We start from the raw sequence: 19,269 nt of genomic DNA, 5'->3' as shown, positions 1-19,269 counted from the left end.
GCCCCCACCGGTCCCGTCCATCCACGCGGAACACCCTTCCCCGCGCTCTCGCCCCTCCCTCCCCACAGAACAGCTTCCCCTCTCCACCGACCCCTCTCCCCCACCCCTCGGAACAGCCATCCCCACCCCCACCGGCCCCTCTGACCACTCTCCCTGCTCCCAAAGACCCCTTACCCCCCACCCACCGACTGTTCTCCCCACACTGACCGCTCTCCCTCCTTCTCATTAAGCTCCCCCTTCTGTGATCACTCCCCCCACCCACGGTGCAAACTCCCTTCCACTCTGCAATTCTCCCTCTCTGCAAACTGCCTCCCATTCTCCTTCCCCACTCACTGAGGTCCCCCCTCACTGATCGCTCTCTCCTCACACACGGAGCCCTCCCTTCCCCACACTGATCACTCTCCTACCCAACAGAGTCCCCCCCACCCCCGCCCCGCCCCACACCCAGGATTCTCCTCCCATCAGGGAGCTCTCTCTCCTCCCTCACTTGCCCGCCCCCACCGATCACTCTCCCTCCACACCAGGGAACACACTCTTCCACACTGATTTCACTCCCCACGCCCCTATCCCAGCCCTTTCCCTGCTCAGGAAACCTTCCCCCGCGCCACCAACTCACGCATCACCTCTTCCCGCTCACTAACCCTTCTCTCCTGCATAGAACTCCTCCCCCTACTGAATCCCTTTCCCTCCCCTGAGCCCACTTTGTCCCTAGCTGAGCCCCCTCCCTGTCACCCGCACCCTCTTCCGGCGGGCGCCCCCCGCCCCCGCCCGGGGGGGGGGGGGGGGGGCCCGGGGGGCCGGGGCGGCCCGGGCGCCCGCGGCCCGCCCCCCCCCCCCCCCCCCCCCCCGCCCCAGCCCACTTTCTCCCTAGCTAAGCCCCTGTCGCCGTGCCTCTCCAGGACCAAGGAGCGGCCCCCGCGCGCTCGGCCGGCCAGCACCTCCCCGTCCCCGGGCGCGCACGGCAGGCACGGCGGCCCGGAGGGGAAGAGCTCGTCGCGCAGCCCGGGCCCCCACCCGCGCTCGTGGAGCTCCAGCCGCTCGCCCTCCAAGTCCCGCTCGCGCTCCGCGGAGAAGAGGACCCGCAGCCCCAGCCGCTCGCCGTCGCCCAAGAAAAACCTGGGCCGGTAAGTGCGGGCCCGGGGGTCCCCGCCGGGCGCTGGGGTGGCGGCGGGGCCGGGGCCGGGGCTGGCCGGGCCGCGTCGCTCACCTCGGCCGGGCCCGCAGGGACAAGGACGGCGAAGGCCGCGCGAGGCACGCCGAGGCCGAGGCCGCCCGCGCCCGGCGCCGCTCCCGCAGCTACTCGCCCATCCGCAAGCGGCGCCGGGACTCGCCCAGCTTCATGGAGCCGCGGCGCATCACCAGGTACGGAGGGGCCCCGGCCGGCCCGCTGGGGACCTCCAGGGGAACGGACTGAACCCGGTGCGGGAGGAGAGGTGTCGTTCTGGTGGGGGCGGGGGAGGGGGGAGGAAGAGGCCCCTGGAGGAGGAGAGGGGGCAGAACTGGAGGTGCTGGGGAGGTGGGACTCAGAGGCAGGGGTCTGAAGGCCCACGGAGGGGAGGGGGCTGTGCGCTCGGGTCTGGGTAGGCAGCAGCAGGCATGGAGTTCAGCTCCGGAAGATTCCAGCCATCCCTCCTGGAGCCCCTCCCTCTCTCCTTCCTCCCCACATCCATCTCCTGGCAATGATGTCTCCTTTTCTCCTTCATCTCAAGGTCCAGCCTGCCGAGTGGCCTGTGGCCGGCCTGGGGGCCGAGGGGACCCCCTCCCCACAGGCTGCAGGGGAGATGCCCATGTGAGCTGATCTGGCTCTGTTCAGCTGTCATCTGTCTGCCTCTCCTTTTCTCACTAACCTCACTGCTCACCTCCCAGCCCCCTGGGGAATTTGGAGGAGGGGGCACCAGCGGCCTACCCTCTGGGGCAGCTGTGGGAGGTCCCATCCCTTCCACTGCCCCTCTCAGTCCTATGGGGCTGTGCAGAGGGTGTGGCTGATGTGACAGAAGCCCCATCAGAAAGCTTCTTTGGCCCAGACCGGTGGGCGTGGGCCTGGGCCTCCGGGTGAGATTATGGTCTGTGTTCGTGGAAATCACTCTGCTAGCCCTAGACCCCTGACATGGGGTAGAGGGCTACAGGCAAAATTCTGAACCCAGCTCTGAGACTTTGCTGGGCAGCCTTGGGAGATCAGTGTGCCTCTCTGGGGCTCGGTTCTCATGTCTGAACAATAAGCAGGGCTCCCTGAGCATCTTTTCAGCTCTAACATGGACTGATTCTCTAACCAGCCCTTCCAAGTCCCTGGTGATCCAGATCGCCATACGCAGAGGGTCCTAAGACAGCTGGAGCCCTGCACCTTCCACCTGGCACCCACCTCGGCCCCTCTCCCGGGCTGCCTCCTCCTCCATCCACTAACGTACACCTGTTTTCTTCCTCAGAATTAACCCCACGCCATGGGGCACTGTTGCCCCCTTAACCACTCTCCTTTCTTTTCTCTGGGTCACAGCTTCCTGGCTTCAAACTAACTCCGGGCCGGCGGGAGGTAGCTGAGTGAGGAGAAGGGGCCGGCGGGACTGGGCTGGGCCATGGGCATGGGCAGCGATGGCCGGGGGGGTCTCCTCCTTGTTCCCTTGAAGTGACCTGAAAAACCAAATCCTTCGATTCTGTGAGGAAGAGAGAAGCAGGGCTGGGCTATATCCACAACCGTTCCCATGCACAGAAACCACTACTTAGCTTGGTTGACGCGAGTTGTCTATATTTAAAAGTTTCATTTATTCAACAAATTGTTGAGCGCCTACTCCGGTCAAGCAGAGACTGGGTCCCCTTTCCCTAAAGACAAGTGAGCAAAAAACAAAAGGTCCAACATGAAATTGGCAAGTGACCACTGACTGCCTGATCCTTTTGGGGTAGAGGGCACTCCAAGGCCAGAGCTCAGGGGAAACTGAGGCAGGAAAGCCCTGGCCACTGCTGGGGAAGCCCTGGCCTGAGTGAGGGGCCAAGCTAGAGCCTGGGGCAGAGCTCAGGGACTCGAATGGCCTGTAATCAGCTTTTCCCTCCTGGCAGTGCCCGAAAGCGTCCCATCCCCTACTACCGGCCCAGCCCCTCGTCCTCCTCCAGCTGCCTGAGCAGCGACTACTCAAGCCGGAGCCCCAGCCGCAGCCCCAGTCCCGGTCACAGCCACGGAAGCTACAGCAGCCGCAGCCGCGGGACCCGCAGCCGCACGCGCAGCCCCTCCCGGACCCCCAGTCCCAGCTACCACAGCCGGAGCAGCTCAGAGAGTGGGGGCTTCTGAGCCCGGACAGACCCAGCTTGGTGCCCCCTGGCATAGGGAGAGGCGAGGGGTCAGGCCCCAGGACCCGTGAGGGGGCCTGCACCCCACTGCTACAAGGGGGTCCCCGGGCCAGGGAAGACCTTGAGTGTGGGCGCCCTGCAGACAAGGAGGAGCTGGGTTCTGCTGCTTCTAGAGGGTCCCCACCCCCACCTCCTGCCTGCCCACCGTGTCCAGGGAACAAAGAGCCGTTGCGAACACAGGGATCGCCCTGTCCCCCTTCCTGCTTGATGCCAGCTCACCAGGCTGGGGACAGCTCGGTGGACCCAGGGACACCTCGGAAGGTGCCAGACCTGGAAGCCTCCCGCACCCACTCCACAGGGCCCTCGGCTCCTTTCTATCAACGCGCAGACGAGGAGGTGGGATGGCAGGCAGGATCTAAGTTAGACAGAAGGAAGAACGACCTAACCCTTGGTGCATCACCATCCAAGCTGGGGAGCGGCTTCCTTCTGAGCTGGCTGCAGGATCCTGGCTGATGGCTGGAGGCTGGCCCCACAGCCTCCCCCGACCCCTCCCCTGGCCCAGGAGGACCCAGACTAGGTGGGCCCCTAAGCCCCAGCCTGAGGAGCCGGGGAGCTTACTCTTGGTCCCACCTCTCCCTTCCAGGCCAGGCTCTCCCCTTTGGCCCTCACCCCATGCCCGGGGCCAAGGCCGCAGCAGCAGCCAGGCCTTCTGCATGACAAGAGATGGGAAGTATAGACTATGCTGCATCCGAGCCTGACATCAAAAGGGGTTCAGGTCAGAAGGTGAAGAGAGAAGAGGTAGATGGAAGAGAGCCTGTGAGGAGTGGGAGAAGGCAACGCAGTCCGATGACCGAGCAAGCCCTGGTGTCCCAGTGTGCCCTGTGTCTGGGACATGGGCCAGATGGCAGCACAGGGCCGCAGGTATAGGATAACAGGCACTTCGGGGCCTGCCCGAGGGAGCGCTTCCTTCTCGGGATTTGGTGGGGAGGTAGTCAGTGGAGGCTACCCAGAGAGGGGTGCTACAGCAAAGGGTAAGATCTAGATGCAGGGCCTCGGCCTGGGACCTCGAGTGGCACCCCCCCCCCCCAGCCCTCTTCTGCTGCTCCCAGCCCACTCCTCCTGGGGCCCTCAGGGATCTCACAAAGTCTTCCTTGGCCCAACAGGGCATCTGCCCTGGGCTCCCACAGGGGGGGAGGGGTCTGGGGTCTGGTCCGGGTTCCCCCTCTCTCTATTTTCCCCTCCCTCTTTCTCCGCGGTGCGGATAAAAATTGGACTCTAATAAACACTCGGTGCCCGGATGGCAGGTGGTGAGACTAGGTCTCTGTGGCTTTGGGCACCTGGGGAGTGTGGGGAGGGCATAAGGTCCTGGGGTCCTTCCCTCCAAGAAAGGAGAGGGTCGCGGACTCCACCCTAGAGAGGAGATCTGGCGGGAAGGAACCAGAACCCAGGGTGTCCATCTCCCTGCCTGAGTGCTGGAGCGGAGCGTGCAGCTCAGTGGGGAGGAAAACGGGGACCCAAGAAGACTTTCCTTTCAGCCTGGAGACCCCGTGGAATTTGAACACCCCCACCTCCCTCAAGCCCCACACCCCACCTAGCTTCCCCTCCCATCATTGTCCTTGACTCCAACACACCCCATCCAGCTGACCCACCTCCTCGGGCCCTCCATGCATGCCCTCTCCACCTCCAAACGTTCAGGTGAGCTCCTGGTTCAGGACCTAGCTCAGCTGCCTCCTACTCCGAGGAGCCTTCCCGATCTCCAGCTGCAATGCCCACTCTCACCTCTGGGTCCCTCCAGCTCTTTGGGGTCTGTACCTGCCTTTAGGTCCCTAAGCTCTTGTTCAGCTTATCTGTTGGCATGCCTATCTTTCCCTAAATCTATGAGTTTCTGGAGCCAGGCCATGCCTTCTTGGCCTCTGCATCTCCCAAATAAGCACCTTTGAGATGTCTGTCAACTGAGTAAACAAGTGAATCAGGGAGCCAGGGAGCGAGCGGTTCCAGAAACCTTGGGGGGGGGGGGGCATGAACCAAAGGCAAGGTGCGGTGGTGGCAGATAGACACTAGAGGGCGACAGAGAGAAAAGGAACATTTCCTGTTGGTGGCTGGCCAGTAGTGACACAAAACTGGCCTGAATGGAGAGGGAGCCCTGGGGGATGGTCTAGGTCAGCCTGGAAACCCCAAGCTTCTGTCCTCAGCACCCACCCCAGCTACTTGGGGAAACAGCGTCCAATCCCCGGGGAAGGAGGGGGAGAGGACAAAGCCCCTGCCCACCCACAGACTGAGGGTTCAGCCTAAACTCTGCTCTACAGCTTGGGAAAAGAGAAAAAAAATACCTCTAGGAAGGCAAGCAGGAAAATAGTAAACTCCAATTCTGCACCGGGTAGCAAGGGGTGGAGGGGATGGGGCGGGGGGAACCTCCCCAGGACATGGGCCTTTGGGGTGTCGTAGTCCTCTCCTGGTCTCTCTGCACATGGGGGCCTCAGGGACCCCTCTAACCTTGTGCTCCCAATACGGTAGCTGGGAGTCAGGCTGGGCAGGGCTTCCTGTGTTGCGTTCTGGTGGTGTTTTCTCTTCTTAATTGGTTTCCCGCAGTCCCAGACCCAGGGTAGCAAGTCACAAGAGTACATGCCCAGTTTGGGTGTCCCAGATAGCGTCTCCCATCCCCTGCCTCTCTGAGATGCTCTTGAAAGCCCCTTGGACTCGCACCGGCCTCTCGGCTGAGGGCGTGTTCAGCAAACAGGCCCGATCACAAGACACCTGCCCTTCCTTCACTAGGCCCCTCTCCTCCACTCAAGGACACCCAAGACATGAAGGCGCTCTGGCTGTAGGGCCTCCCACCTCCACAGACATCACAGGGGACGCCAGGTCCTCCCTCTCTGCCTCCCTCCACTCACCACACACACACCCCTTCCAGCGGTATTAGATGGCACAGCGGGCAGTGCGGAGGGGCTGGGGGAGTGAGGGCGAGTGGAGGAGAAACTGTTGATTCACCAAGCTGGAAGGAGCCTTCGAGAACATCCAGTCCAATGGTCTCATTGTACAGATGAAGAAAATGAGTCACGGGAGCCGGCTGCTGGCCAAGGTCACAGAGCCAGAGACAGTGCAGGTCCCCAGACTCCCAGACTAGACAGATTCCTTCTGCTAGACAGCAGGGCGGGAGGGGCCAGGGGATGGATCCCCAGCCCTCCCCACATGGCTCCTCCTTGGCCCCCTTTCAGTGGTGGTGGGGTGAGGTGACACCCAAGGTTAGCCAGAAGCCTAGGGGGTGGGCAGGTTGGAGAGATACTCCCAGAGGGGCAGTATCTAGATGCTTCCAGAAAGATCCAGTGCCCCCCACCCCCATGTGCTCTAATTACTGTTGCCCATATTTTTAATTCCCAGTAAGCCCAGCGACTGGTACAACCCATCAGCTGTCAGGCCTCTCCAGGGAGCTCGGGCAGCTGCCTGAAGACTCTCGAGCTTTCTCTAAGGCTGAGCCAGGGAGGGAGGGGCTGGCTCAGCCACAGTTGGCAAAGGCCTGTCAAAGGTGTGGCTAGTGTGGCCAAGGCCTTGGGCTCAGTGCCAGGCAAGGAGGCTCCGAGGCTGGCCTTGGGTTGCTGCAGAGTACCACAGACTTCGGGGCTAAGGATGAGGGGAGGGGCCCCTCTGATCAAGGAATCCCAGACCCTGCAGTGCCAACCTCCCCCACTGACTCCCCTTTTGGCTACTGGGAAATCTCTGGGGGTGGAGTTGTCCTCTTAATCCCAGAAAGCCTAGCCCTGGCAGCTCAGTGCCCAGAATGATACAGTAGAAGATTGTCAAAGAATATTTGGGCAGGTAGACAAGTAGGGGCTGACATTCAGCCTTTGCTTCCCTTGCCCTGTGCCCAGGGAATAACGGTGTGACCTCCCAAAAGGGGGACTGGTCAGGGTGGCAAGGGACTCCAGAGAGGCTGGCCCGACCTTCCCTCCCCCTTGGCTACACACCTCCCCCTGCACCCACAAGCTCACAGACCACAGCCCTCCCTGGACAGCTCGGAAAGTCTCTCCCCTCAGTCAGGAGGCTTGAGTTCCAATCCACTCCCCCCCCACCCCCTCCCGCCCCCTTACCAGCTTTGTGACCTTGGGGCAATTCTAACTCCGTTTTCTCATCTCAGAAACGAGACTTTGATAAGATACTTGGACCTGCTCTAGAATGCATACAACTGGGCAATTCACATTAGCCTAAATCTCAGTATCCAAAATGAAAGGACCTCTTTCCTTAATAACAATGAGCACTTACTGAGCGCCAGGCACTTCCCATACATTACTACATTTGAGATTCACCACCGCCCGGCAACACGGGTGCCTTATTATTGCCGACGTTTTGCAGATGGGGTCGGCGGGCTCAGAGAGGTCACCAGGCCAGTGAACAGCAGCACCCAGATTCAAGCCCAGCCTTGTCTGACCCCAAAACCCAGTTTGTCCCCCACCCCACCCCCTTACCATCACCCAGAGCCACCCACGTCCCTTCCCTTGTGATTGGCAGGGTCCCTCAAGAACTGACCCGCTGAAGATTGATATGAACTCTCAGTCCTGCCCCCCCCCACCCACCATGGGCAGGGTGCTAGGAACTGTTGGGCCCTGGCTTACACAACTTCCCTGGCTGGGGCAACAGGAATGGACCCTCCCCACCCTGGCTTCGGGCAAGATGCAGGGAGCTACGAAGGGAGCTTCTGTCTACAAAGTGTTGGCAGGGAGGCAGCCCAGCAGCCCCCACCCACAACGTGGCTGGGCCGGGCAGGACCACACTTGAAAGCATCCATGACCACATCTGACAGCTCCCTGTAGGGTGGGGCTCCTGGGCTCCAGTCTGGGTCAAGGTGGGCAAGCAGGGGCGGACAAGGGCCCTCCCTGGCTCCTGACCTCATCTCCACTTTACAGAGCTGGGGATGGGTGGGCCTGGGAGTGCCAGGGAGTGAAGGCCTGGGGCTCGCTAAAGCTGAAACCCTTGTGGGCCCGGGGGGGGGGGGGGGGGTGGCAGCCAGTTGCTCCCAAAGGAGACCCACTGGGCCCATGACACGACCCAGCAAGGGAGGTGGAACAGAAACAGGGGTTCCATCTGCTTTGCACCCTTGGCCCACAAAAGTCCCAGGAGCTCAGAGGTGACCAGAACAACCTCAGACTCATGCCCCAGCCCCTGCTCTTCCTAGATGGGAGGAGATGGAAAAGAAAGAAAGAAAGAAAAGAAAGAAAGAAAGAAAGAAAGAAAGAAAGAAAGAAAGAAAGAAAGAAAGAAAGAAAGAAAGGCATCCAGGAGCTCTCTCCTGAAGAGGAAACAGACACAGAGAAGGCATGAGATTTGTTGCTACCCTGAGCTCATCAAAGCGAGTGGCTGGAGTCTGGCTTCTAGTTTCTCAGGCATCTACAGGGCTCCCTGTAAAACTGGTCGGGGTTCAGCCTCAGCGCAGCCCTGGGAAAGGGGCATTAAGCAGAGTGGGCCTCCTAAAGAGCAGAAGTGGAGGACTCCAAGGTGGGAGCCTCACAAGGGTAAGAGCTAGGGCACTAGAGAGGCAAGAGGCTCACTGTGCTAGCGTCTCACAGGAGACAGTACGCCAGTCACTATATCTCTTTGAACTCCAGTTTCCTCATCTAAAAAGGAGGGATAGGGGCACCTGGGTGGCTGAGTCAGTTAAGCATCTGACTCTTGATCTCAGCTCAGGTCATGGTCTCATGGTTTGTGGGTTTGAGCCCCGAGTTGGGCTCTGCACTGACAGCATGGAGCCTGCTTGGGATTCTCTCTCTGCCCCTCCCCTGCTCTCAAAATAAATAATCATTAAAAAAATAAAAAGGAGGGATAATAGGGTATAAATCAGGAGAAAGAATGGAGGGGGGTCATGCCTATGAAAGCAGGAGATAGGGAATGTCAGGATTATGGCAGGAGCCTAGGTGCAGCACCCTCTCCCAGAGGTGGGAGGTGGGGGCCTGGATCTCACAGGTGATCAGACAGGAGGTAGGGGCCCAAGGGCAGGCCTCAGGCTCCAAGCAAGTTTGAGAGAAATGTACTGCCTAGCGCTCTCCCTCCCTTGGTCCTGTGGGAATCATAAACAAAAGGGACTTTGAGATAAGAATCTACAAAAAAGGAAACTGAGGTCTGGAGAAAGGAGGGGACTTGCCCCAAATCACAGTAAGTCAACAGCAAAGCCCAGGCTAAATTCAAAGTTACTGCCTTTCAAGTTCCCGGTCCAGGGCTCCTAGAGGAAAAATAAGATATATGGGGGGATTTGCAACAACTTTCCTCCTGCCCCCTGTCAGCAGTGGGTTTCCGACCTGGGTCACTGCCTCTGCAACAGAGATACATAACACACTCTCCTTCCTCTTCCCCCCTTTAACTGCAGATAGATAAAATAACAACAATGAACAATGAGCAGGTACCAGGCCCTGGCCCTGGCCTAAAATCTCTACTTGCTTTAAGTTGCTGAATTCTCACATCAACCCAATGATGTAAGCATTTTTATCATCATCATCATCATCATCATCATCATCATCATCATCACCATCTCCATTTTCCAGATAGGGAAACTGAGGCACAGAGTCTGACTTGGGCACATTCACCCAGTTAGTGGCAGAACCAGGATGTGAAGTCAGACAGCCTGGCTACAGAGCCCACACTCTCATCGACGACACCACGCTGCTTTTAAAGACATTATTTCATAGACACCTTGTGGTTCAAATCCCGGCTCTGCCACTTCCAGATACCCGTGGCCTGGGACAAGTAGCCCAGCCTCTCTGGGCTTTGTCCTCCAGGGCAAAGGGATAGGACTGACCACCAGCCGCGCCACCCAGCGTTTTACCGTCCAGGCCTGCGAGTGTCCGGCAGCGGGCACTGCACCAGCACCGGTGCTCCAATCATTTGTTTTCTCAAACAAGAGAAGGTTCCAGATGTGGGCAGGGCCTTCCTCGGCCCGCCCCCGCCCCGAGTGCAGGGGAGGAATGCAGGGGGAGGGGCTGCCCCCAGCCCGTCATTGCCTTTAATAGAGACCTGAAACACCGCCTGCTAAAAATACCCGGCTGGAGACGCATAAAAGCGCTGCGGGGCCGCTGCTCTGCACTTCTCTCTCCAAGCCTCAGCCAGACGCGCGGAGCAGAGCCAACATGACCGAGCGCCGAGTGCCCTTCTCGCTCCTGCGGAGCCCCAGCTGGGACCCTTTCCGCGACTGGTACCCGGCCCACAGCCGCCTCTTCGACCAGGCCTTCGGGCTGCCCCGGCTGCCCGAGGAGTGGGCGCAGTGGTTCGGCCACAGCGGCTGGCCGGGCTACGTGCGCCCGCTGCCCGCGGTCGAGGGCCCCGCCGCGGTGGCCGCGCCCGCCTACAGCCGCGCGCTCAGCCGGCAGCTCAGCAGCGGCGTCTCGGAGATCCGGCAGACGGCCGACCGCTGGCGCGTGTCCCTGGACGTCAACCACTTCGCCCCCGAGGAGCTGACGGTCAAGACCAAGGACGGCGTGGTGGAGATCACCGGTGAGCCCCCGGCCCTGCGGGGACCAAGCGGGCGGGGTGGGAGGTTGAGCCGTGGGCGCGGGGGAACTGGGCAGGGAAACTCCACCAAGGGACCCGGAAGACTTGGGACTCACCCTGCCCCCAGGCTCTGGCTCCGGCTCTGGAAAGCTCCGGCTTCCTCAGGGCCCTTCTGGCCCGAAAAGTGCTCTATTTGAGGGAAGAAATGGCTCCTTCCGGAGGAGACCTCCAGCCCCGCCCCCAAATGACCAGATCTCCTCGGGGCCATCCGCAGGCCCGGGCAGAGGGGACTGGCGCTGGCCCTGCTGCTTGCCCTAAGCCCGGGTCCGCAGAGGGGGCGTGTGCGCTTCCTTGGCGCGGCGCCCTGCCCCACCCTACTTTGAACCCAACTTTCCAGAAGCTTCTGAGGGGCCTCGGGCTTAGTCTGGCCACTCACTGGGGCATGTGTGGATTTGGGCGGGCCCCTCCCTGCAGCTTCTGACCTCCTTCTCCCCTCCCCTCCCCTTCCCCCCTAGGCAAGCATGAAGAGCGTCAGGATGAGCACGGCTACATCTCCCGGTGCTTCACTCGCAAATACACGTGAGTCTTGGCCCCAGATTGAGGGGGGCGGGAAGAGGGGTGCGGGGCGGAGGGGGCAGTGAGGCATGGGGGTGTAACTCTTGTCTTCCTCCTCTGTCTGTCTAGGCTGCCCCCTGGTGTGGACCCCACTCTGGTCTCCTCCTCCCTGTCCCCTGAGGGCACGCTCACCGTGGAGGCCCCCATGCCCAAGCCAGCCACACAGTCGGCAGAAATCACTATTCCTGTCACCTTCGAGGCACGTGCCCAGCTTGGGGGCCCAGAAGCTGGGAAGTCGGAGCAGCCTGCAGCCAAGTAAAGACCTTAGCCCTGCTGTCTACTGCCCCTTGCCTCAGTAGCCATCACTGACCATCCCCACCCACCAACCTGTATGCTCTTTTGATACGTTAACCTTCTGTTTTTCTCAAATAAAGTTTGAAGCAACTGCCAGCCTCTGCCTCTGCCTCTGCCTCAGATCCAAGCTTCTCCAGGCCTTTCCCTGATTTTCAGTTGGGCCCTCTCTAATGGCCTGGGGTTCCATGCCATTTGCTGGCTGACACACTGATCACTTTTGCCCAGGGTCTCCTGTGTGCCGAGCCCGATGCTAGGCCCGGAGTCCACGAAGAGAGAAGAAATGATTGTAACTAGCTGTTACAGGTCCAGGCTTGGGCAGTCAGGGACTCAGAGGCTGCAGTCAGGTGCAGAGGGACAGAGCAGGGCCAGGGGAGGGGAGCTTCTTGGGAGCTCAGAGTCCCTTGCTGACTTCAGTGAGACTTCACTATTCTCCCCGGGAGGGGCAGGACCCTGTAGAAGGTATGGGAGGTGTAGCACTCCAGGTGACTTTCTGAGAGGAGGTTGACCTTGTCGAAGTTTCCATCCCCCAGTGCCCACGCATGCAGGAAGCAGGCCTGGGCTCTCGGGTCAAGGGCGCTCCGCAGAGGGTGAGGGCAGTGCGGCCCAGGCTTTGATGGAAAAGAGGCAAAGACCCTGACAGGGAAGACATGCACTCCAGGAAGGGCCTGCCTTGACGAGCCCAGGTAGGAAGAGTCACACCTACCTGGGTCCTCTCCCTGGCCCTCGTCCTACCCACCACCCTCTCATCTCACCTGGCCCAAGAAGGGTTCGGAAGGATCTGGGAGAGGAACAGAGCAGATGGGGGTTTGGGAGCCCAGGGTGAAGTCTCTGAGAACTTGAGAGATCCCACACCATCTCCACCTACAAGGTCACAGAGCCTGAAGCTGCGGCAAGACACCGTGACATTCTAAGCCCACAGCCCGGCTTGCCCGGGGTCTGTGAGAGCAGCCACGTGCACACACACACACGAGTGCGTTACCCTCAACACTGCGCGGCTCCTTAATTGCCACTGCTTGGTGCAGGGCTCCCCATTGGGATACCACAATCTGGAGCAGGCAGGAGGCCAAAGCAGGTCCCTGGCTTTGAAGGCCTCGCTGGACCTGGAGGGCAGCCAACAAGGGAAGTAAATAAACACATGGAACGAGGATTGTGCCGGCCCGGCTGGCAGCACAGGTCTGGGCCTGTTGGCCAGGGCACTGCCCCATCTACCCAGCCCTACCACTATTCATTTCTTGAGCTCCTATCTCCTCAATCTGCCATCCTCCTCCCTGACAACACACATGCCGCATCTCAGGTGTCTCCTGGACGTGTCCACATTCCTGTGGTCCCAACTGAATCAGCCCGTCCAGGGCTCGCCCTCACTCTGCTCAACAGCTCCCTTCTGGCTGGCAGCAGGATGGCCCTGGCCTCCAGGGGTGTGGCTGCCTCCTCACGTCTTGTCAGAGTGGGAGCAAGGCTGCCAGCGAACTGGAAGTGTGGGAAAGCTGGTGCCAAGCTTTGACAAGGTAATCCTCGCGTCAAGAGGTGTGGCTGGTCCTGCCTTCCACCTGGGCGCCTCGAGCCTCAAAGAAGTGAATGGACTTGCCCGGGTCCACACGGCTAGTCCTGGAGGCGGGGGAGGGACGTCAGTGTGGCCATAGGCAGGGGAGGGCAGATTAGCTCAGACAGGAAGGCTGGAGAGGAGGAGGGCATATCGAAGTGTCCCACGCTTCAAGCTTGAAGTACAACCGAAAGAGGCTCGGTGGGGCCACAGCAGAAGGGGGATGCAGTGAGCCTAGGGGCCAGGGCTGCTCGAGGGGGCTGAGGGATCCTAGTGTCCAAGGCCATGGCCTGGGGCAGGTAGAGGTCAGCGCTCAGGGGACTGTCAGTGCCTACCACAGGAGTGAGTCCAAGGGCAGCAGCTTTGAGGTCTTGAGGGTTCAGGCCATCACTTGGGACACAGCTGGGCACAGGGTAGGTGGGCGGGAAGGGATTCAGTTCCTGCAAAGGAAACAGGCCCCAGTTTCCAGAGGAAACGAAGCAGAAGGCAAGGAAAACTGTAGCCTGCCTGGGCCACCATGGGGCAGAGACAAGAGGGGAGTCTGAGGCTGGGCTGGCCCTATGCCCAGAGCACCACCACTCAGATATGGGGTCTGGGCCAGCACCCCTGGGTAGACTGGCTGGCTCCTGTCTGCGGGTTTCCACCGGGACAGGCTGGCACTGGGCACTGGGACACCTGCTGTGGTCCAGGAGCATTTCCAAGCTTCTCCAGGCCTTTCCCTGATTTTCAGTTGGGCCCTCTCTAAAAGCCTCTGATGTCCTTCAGGTCTGCAGACTCCAGACGTTGGCCTTGATTCAATGAATACTAGCGATAGGGCCCCTCTGCTCAGCAGAAGGGTGCCTGAGAGGCAATGCTCTGTGCTCCAGGCTGATGAGGACCTCAAGTCCCCGTGGCCACCTCTCACCAGCTCCAGCCTCCCTAGGATCTGTGGAGTGCACAAGCCATCCTCAGTTCCAGGCCAATCCCTGGGTCTCTCCTTTCCTCTCTCCCTCCCAGTTGTGAAATCTGCCATCCCTGTTGGCACTGCCTCTGGGCATAGGACCCAGCCAGTCAGTCTGAGTCTCTGCTCAAGGGACCAAATGGAGGAAACCTCTCAGTGACAAGCAGTATTATACCATTAGAGATGGGGTAGGGGTGGGGGGGGGCCAGGACATCCTGTGGGGTCTTAGTGGGGGCAGGATTTCCGGAAGTGACCCTTGGATAGGCAAGGGGGAATCACATAGCCCAGGGCTGGCAAACTGGCAAGGTCAGCCTGGAGGAAGGAGAGCAAGAGGGCAAGTGAGGGAGGTGAGTGGGGCCCATCTCAGAGGGCCCTGAAGGCCACGCTAAGTGTAAGCGACCATAGTGGAGAGGTTTAAGCATCCTGCTTTATTTATTTAAAGTTTATTTTATTTATTTTGAGAGAGAGAGAGAGAGAGAGAGAGAGAGAGAGCGAGCAGGGTGGGGGCAGAAGAAGAGAGAAAGAGAATCCCAAGCAGGTTCCGTGCTGTCAGCACAGAGGCGGACATGGGGTTCGATCTCACAAACTGAGATCATGATCAGAGCCGAGATCGAGAGTCAGACGCTTAACAGACTGAGCCACCCGGGCGTTCCCTAAGCATTCCTGCTTTAGGAAAAAGGGTCCAGATCTTAGAGGAGAGTGGCTGGCAGGAACCAGTCAAAAGGCAGGGGACAGTGTGCTGCTGAGGTATAGTGGGCATGGGTCCCACCAGGGGGAGAGGGAACGGAGGACAGATGTCAGGATGTGGCAGCAGTAGGCTCCGTGGTGTGGGGTAACAGACCGCAGCGTGGGGATGTGGGGGGCAGGGAAGAAAGGGATCTGCTGAGGCTCTGAGCCATGGACTCTCGTGGCTTCCTGCCCAGGTTGCTGATCCCAGTTTCCGTAAGTCCAGGCAGACCCCCAGACCTCTGCTGCTGGGGAATGAATTGTTTCCAGATAGCATCATCTTCCTCGCTACAAAATCGACTCAGGGTTTGCCAGGCACAGACTTCTCCATGGAGAGGTTGGGGTGGGAAGCAAAAGCCCGAAGAATGGCTGCAGAGGACCCTAGTGCTGGGTCCAAAGGGCATGGTCAGAGCGCCTGTGTGATGGGGAAGGGGCAAGCAGGCAGAGAAAGAAGGCAGGACCAGAGCCTGGCCCATGGTTGATAGAGACCCCGGACCCCCTGGTCTGTTGGCAGCCACCCAAAGTCTCCTGGCAGAGCCTAAGACAGGGCAGGGCTCAGGCTGGTCAGGGTCCTATCGGCTCACTTTACACCTTGGACTCCCCTACACCTCCCTACCCTGCCCCACCACCCCATGCAATTGGTGGGACCTGGGGATCTGAGACAGCTCCGGAGCTCAGGGCTTGGCCTCTGGCCCAGACTTGCACAGCAGCAGTGAGCTGCCAGCTCAGGACCAAAGCAGGGAGGAAGCTGCATAGGTAAGGGCAAGCCTAGGCTGGTCTTAGCCAGAATCTGGCACTGGGCCTGGCAGCTCAGACCCAGTGAAATGGGGGCTAAGCCCCACTCCCCCTCCCATGCTGCCCTCCCAGGAAAGTGGCCCCCCACCCCAAAATATGTACTGTCTGTCTGTCCACCAGACAATGCCCCTGTGTGCCAGTCCTGAGGAGCACAGGGCTGCACGGGGGTAGACCCACACGTGAGCAGGAAATATCTCCATCCCCAGCACAACCCTCTTAGCTAAGGGCTCTGGGTCCTCCCTTCTTCCACCTGGCCAGGTGACTTTGGATTTCACTGCGTGCATCTCACTCTGTATCCCAAGGATGAGCCATGTTCTCATGGGCTTCTCACGAGACAGTTCTGCCAACCATTCCTTGTGCTGGGAGAGCGGGCAGCGTGAAAAATGCCAGGAATCCCAGGCTTGATGAAGAAGGGACAGCTTCAGATCAGTCACAGAACCGCTGGATGGTTTCATGTAGGAGCACGGAGGGCAGAAGAGCCCTGGCCAGCCAGCCACCTCCTTCTCTTCCGAGGGGCAGACTGAGGGCAAAGGAAAGTCAAGTGCCCAGCCAGGGCTCCCAACACCCAGAGAGAAAAGGTCACGTCTGGGGACCCTGGGGAAACCCACCAGCCCTAGGAGGAGTCTCTGTAGCATAATGGCCCCTGCCACCCTTCCTTCCAGCCTTGCACACCTACCAGCCTGGTATAACCACCCTGTCCGGACTACGGTGGCAGTAATTGGATCAAGATGTGGCACCAGTGGTCCAGGGGGCTGCCTCAGAGGAAGAAAGTCTACCCCCGCCCCTTCCCCTGGGCCAAACAGGGCAGAACTTACTAGGAAGGCTTGGATTAAAAAATGGATTGAGGGGCGCCTGGCTGGCTCAGTCCAAGGAACATGCGACTCTTGATCTCGGGGCTGTGAGTTTGAGCCCCGAGTTGGGTGTAGAGATTAAATACATAAAACTTAAAAACAAAATGGATCGAGGTGGCATAAGCAGTTGTGTTCAGGAAAAAGCACTGGGCTGAGGCCAGCTCCGTCCCTGTTGGAGATATGGTCTGGGGCCCACCCTGCTCTGGGCTCAGTTTCCATTTTGAGAGTCTGGGTGACCTCTGAGGCCCCTCCTGCCTTGAGCTGTCAGTGTTGTCGGCCCTATGCAGAACGGGCATCAAGGGAGAATCGTGAAGACTGGCAGCTGCCCAGGGTCTCCTAACAATGGTAGGAAGGCCAAAGTCCCAGGGGCGCCCAAGGATATAAGGACAGCTCTCTGCAGGACCAACAAGGCCTGGCATGGGGAAGGAAGGCCTTCCTTCAGTCTTGGCCCTGACTCCAGGGCAGGTCCGGCTAACCCTTCCCTTCTCACATCCTTCCCCTCCACAAGATAGGTTGAAAGGTCTTCTGAAAGTCCCTCCAGGATGGCTGAGTCTGAGTGTTCATTCAGGCTGGCAATGGGACAGGGACATTGAGGACTTACTTAGGTGAATGAATGACCAGAGAGGTCAGTGAGCCCTCTCCCCTAAGCCCCCTCTCTCTCTGAATTCTCCCACCCTCTCCCAGACCCTTCTGACCTTCTGCTGCCCCTCCCTGTCTCTCTCACTGCACCCCCCTTACTCAGACCCACCCCTCACTGCATCCCTCCCCACCCCCAAACCCCTTCTCCAAACCTCCCCCCCTTTTCTCAGAGTTCTTCCATTTTCACTGAACCCCCACCCTCCATCGCTGTACTTTCTCACTTCATCATGCCCCCTTCCATTCTGAGCCCCTCCCCATCTGAACTCCACCCCCATCTCTCTCTGAGCCCTGGTGGGTAAGCTATCTTTTTTACAATCCCCTCAGTGGGCCTGCTGAAAACCCCCTTCTCTAGGCCTGAGCAGCCTGGAAGCCTTGAACCCTAGGAGTGGCCCCAAAGGCCAATCTTTCAGCAGGGGCCCTGGAGCCTCCTGGGTAGAAGAGAGGTTGTGGAGGAGGAGAAACCAATCCCCACCAAGCATGCTGCAGGCCCTGCCAGCTGGGGCCTTGGGCTGGTGGTACTGGCCAATTCCAGAAAGGAAGCCCAGCCTAGGCCCCACCTGGGAGGGGGGACGGAGCCAAGTGCCAAGCAAGGCAGGCTCTGACTGCCCCCTGCCGGACCTTCTGGGGCTGGGCTTCCTCACCCTCCCCTCCTCCAGGCCCAAAGAGGACAGTCAAGGACTGCCCCCTGGTGCTCTCCCAGAGAGCCAACACGGCCTACCCCAGAACCCTCAGGAGTCTCTGCCCTCGTTCTAGGTCCTGCCAGGCCCAGAGCAGAAATGGGGCAGGGGACGGGCACCCTCAGCTCTGCGCCTTCCGTACCTTTGGCCCTGTTCTCTGCTCTGGGCCTCAGTCTCTGAGAGCCCTCAAGCCTCCTAGAAGCTCGGGTCTGGAGGACCCAGCTCACCCCCAGCCACCCCTTTCTCTGCCTTTGCAGGGTCTGGCAGCCAAGGCCTGGAGGCCTCTTCTCTGCCCTGCTGCATAGATACTCGCCACCATTTCTCTTATCACAATTGGCAAGCACTGGGCACCTGCTAGCTGTCAATCACTGCTTAGCTTACGAAATCCTCGGAGCAACCCTATGCCACTGAGAGGCAGCAGAGGATTGTGGTTACGACTTCTGCCTCTTGTGTCAAAACTGCCTGGGTCAACCCCTCATTGGGCCCACATACTAACTGTGGGAACTCGGGCAAGTTACAAAGTCTTGGTTTCTTCCTCTGCAGAGTGAAGCCGACTACACGGACAAATACAAGTCTTGGACACCCAGCCACACTAGGCATTTTTATGAGGTAGACTGTATTAGTCCCATTTTACAGATCGGGAAACTGTCGGCCTGAAAGGCTAAGGGACTTGAGAGATTACACCACACAGCTAGGACGGGGTAAAGTGGGCATTCAAAGCCCCGCCTCCTAAACTTTCTGCCACTGACACAGCCCTTCCGTTTGGAACACGACAGACATGGCTGAGCGACAGAAATTTCACCTTCGAGAACCGTAGCCAGCCACGCTGAAGCTGACCCAGCCTTCTCCCCTCCCGGGCCCTCAGGCTGAATTAGCCCTTTGCTTGGGGAGATGTTTGGGGTGGAGATTGGGGTGCGTGCCCTCCTTTCCAACGTCCGATTCTGGGGCTGGCCCTGGGCGGCCACCACGCAGTTCCAAGTTGGGAGTCTCTCTTCAAAGGCGTCGGGGAAGAAAGGGCTTTTTCAGGGGTGGAACAAGCACTGGCCGAAGGAGGACGAGGCTGTGACGTGAGGGGGGCGGCAGGTGAGGCTGGAGAAACCTTGAACGCCAAAGACAGGCGGGGGGGGGGGGGGGGAGCTTCGTTGCATCCGGACGCCAGGTTACGGGGCCACGGAGCCAGCATGTGCCAGACCCAAGTCGCCACCAGCCCTGAGCCCGCTTCAGCTGTGCGGGTCGAGCAGGCTGTGCCGAGCCCGGCTTCCTCCTCCGCAATCTGCGGCTGCGGGAAACGTGCCCGCTGGGGCCGGCGCCGGATGACGGCTCCGGAGGTAAGACAGCACCGCAAACCCGCACAGGGCATCTGCGGTCGTGCCGGCCGTTCACAAACTGAGGGGCAGGCACGGGGTCAGGGGGAAAGCTGACGCCTGAGGCCCTGTCCCCTCCAAC

General features: G+C 59.8%; 2 protein-coding genes across 2 annotated transcripts in view; both read left to right on the top strand.

Annotated features, from left to right (window-relative positions):
• SRRM3 (serine/arginine repetitive matrix 3) overlaps window positions 1-4,587 on the top strand; it is a 56,671-nt gene extending 52,084 nt beyond the window's left edge. Inside the window, 5 exon segments of the mRNA XM_040455657.1 lie at window positions 846-1,124; window positions 1,225-1,362; window positions 1,710-1,749; window positions 1,751-1,789; window positions 3,049-4,587. Of these exon segments, the coding sequence (XP_040311591.1) occupies window positions 846-1,124; window positions 1,225-1,362; window positions 1,710-1,749; window positions 1,751-1,789; window positions 3,049-3,789 (1,237 nt within the window). The 3' untranslated portion in view covers window positions 3,790-4,587.
• Window positions 4,588-10,259: 5,672 nt separating this feature from the next.
• On the top strand, window positions 10,260-11,751 carry HSPB1 (heat shock protein family B (small) member 1). Its single transcript, XM_040456090.1, has 3 exons — window positions 10,260-10,749; window positions 11,262-11,325; window positions 11,431-11,751. The coding sequence occupies exons 1-3, from the start codon at window positions 10,386-10,388 to the stop codon at window positions 11,618-11,620; spliced, it is 618 nt and encodes a 205-aa protein (XP_040312024.1). The 5' UTR covers window positions 10,260-10,385; the 3' UTR covers window positions 11,621-11,751.
• Window positions 11,752-19,269: the final 7,518 nt, after the last annotated feature.

This window comes from Herpailurus yagouaroundi, unplaced genomic scaffold, assembly GCF_014898765.1.
Source record: "Herpailurus yagouaroundi ecotype Mexico unplaced genomic scaffold, PumYag 216, whole genome shotgun sequence".
NCBI lineage: Eukaryota > Metazoa > Chordata > Mammalia > Carnivora > Felidae > Herpailurus > Herpailurus yagouaroundi.
Note: the sequence above shows the minus strand (reverse complement) of the source record. Positions and strands in the feature narration are given on the sequence as shown.

Excerpts from the sequence above, each read along its gene's own strand:
- HSPB1 (XM_040456090.1), top strand. The coding sequence starts at position 10,386 with ATGACCGAGCGCCGAGTGCCCTTCTCGCTCCTGCGGAGCCCCAGCTGG. Across the intron at positions 10,750-11,261 it reads CGGCGTGGTGGAGATCACCG|GCAAGCATGAAGAGCGTCAG; the intron begins GTGAGCCCCCGG and ends CTTCCCCCCTAG. Across the intron at positions 11,326-11,430 it reads TGCTTCACTCGCAAATACAC|GCTGCCCCCTGGTGTGGACC; the intron begins GTGAGTCTTGGC and ends CTGTCTGTCTAG.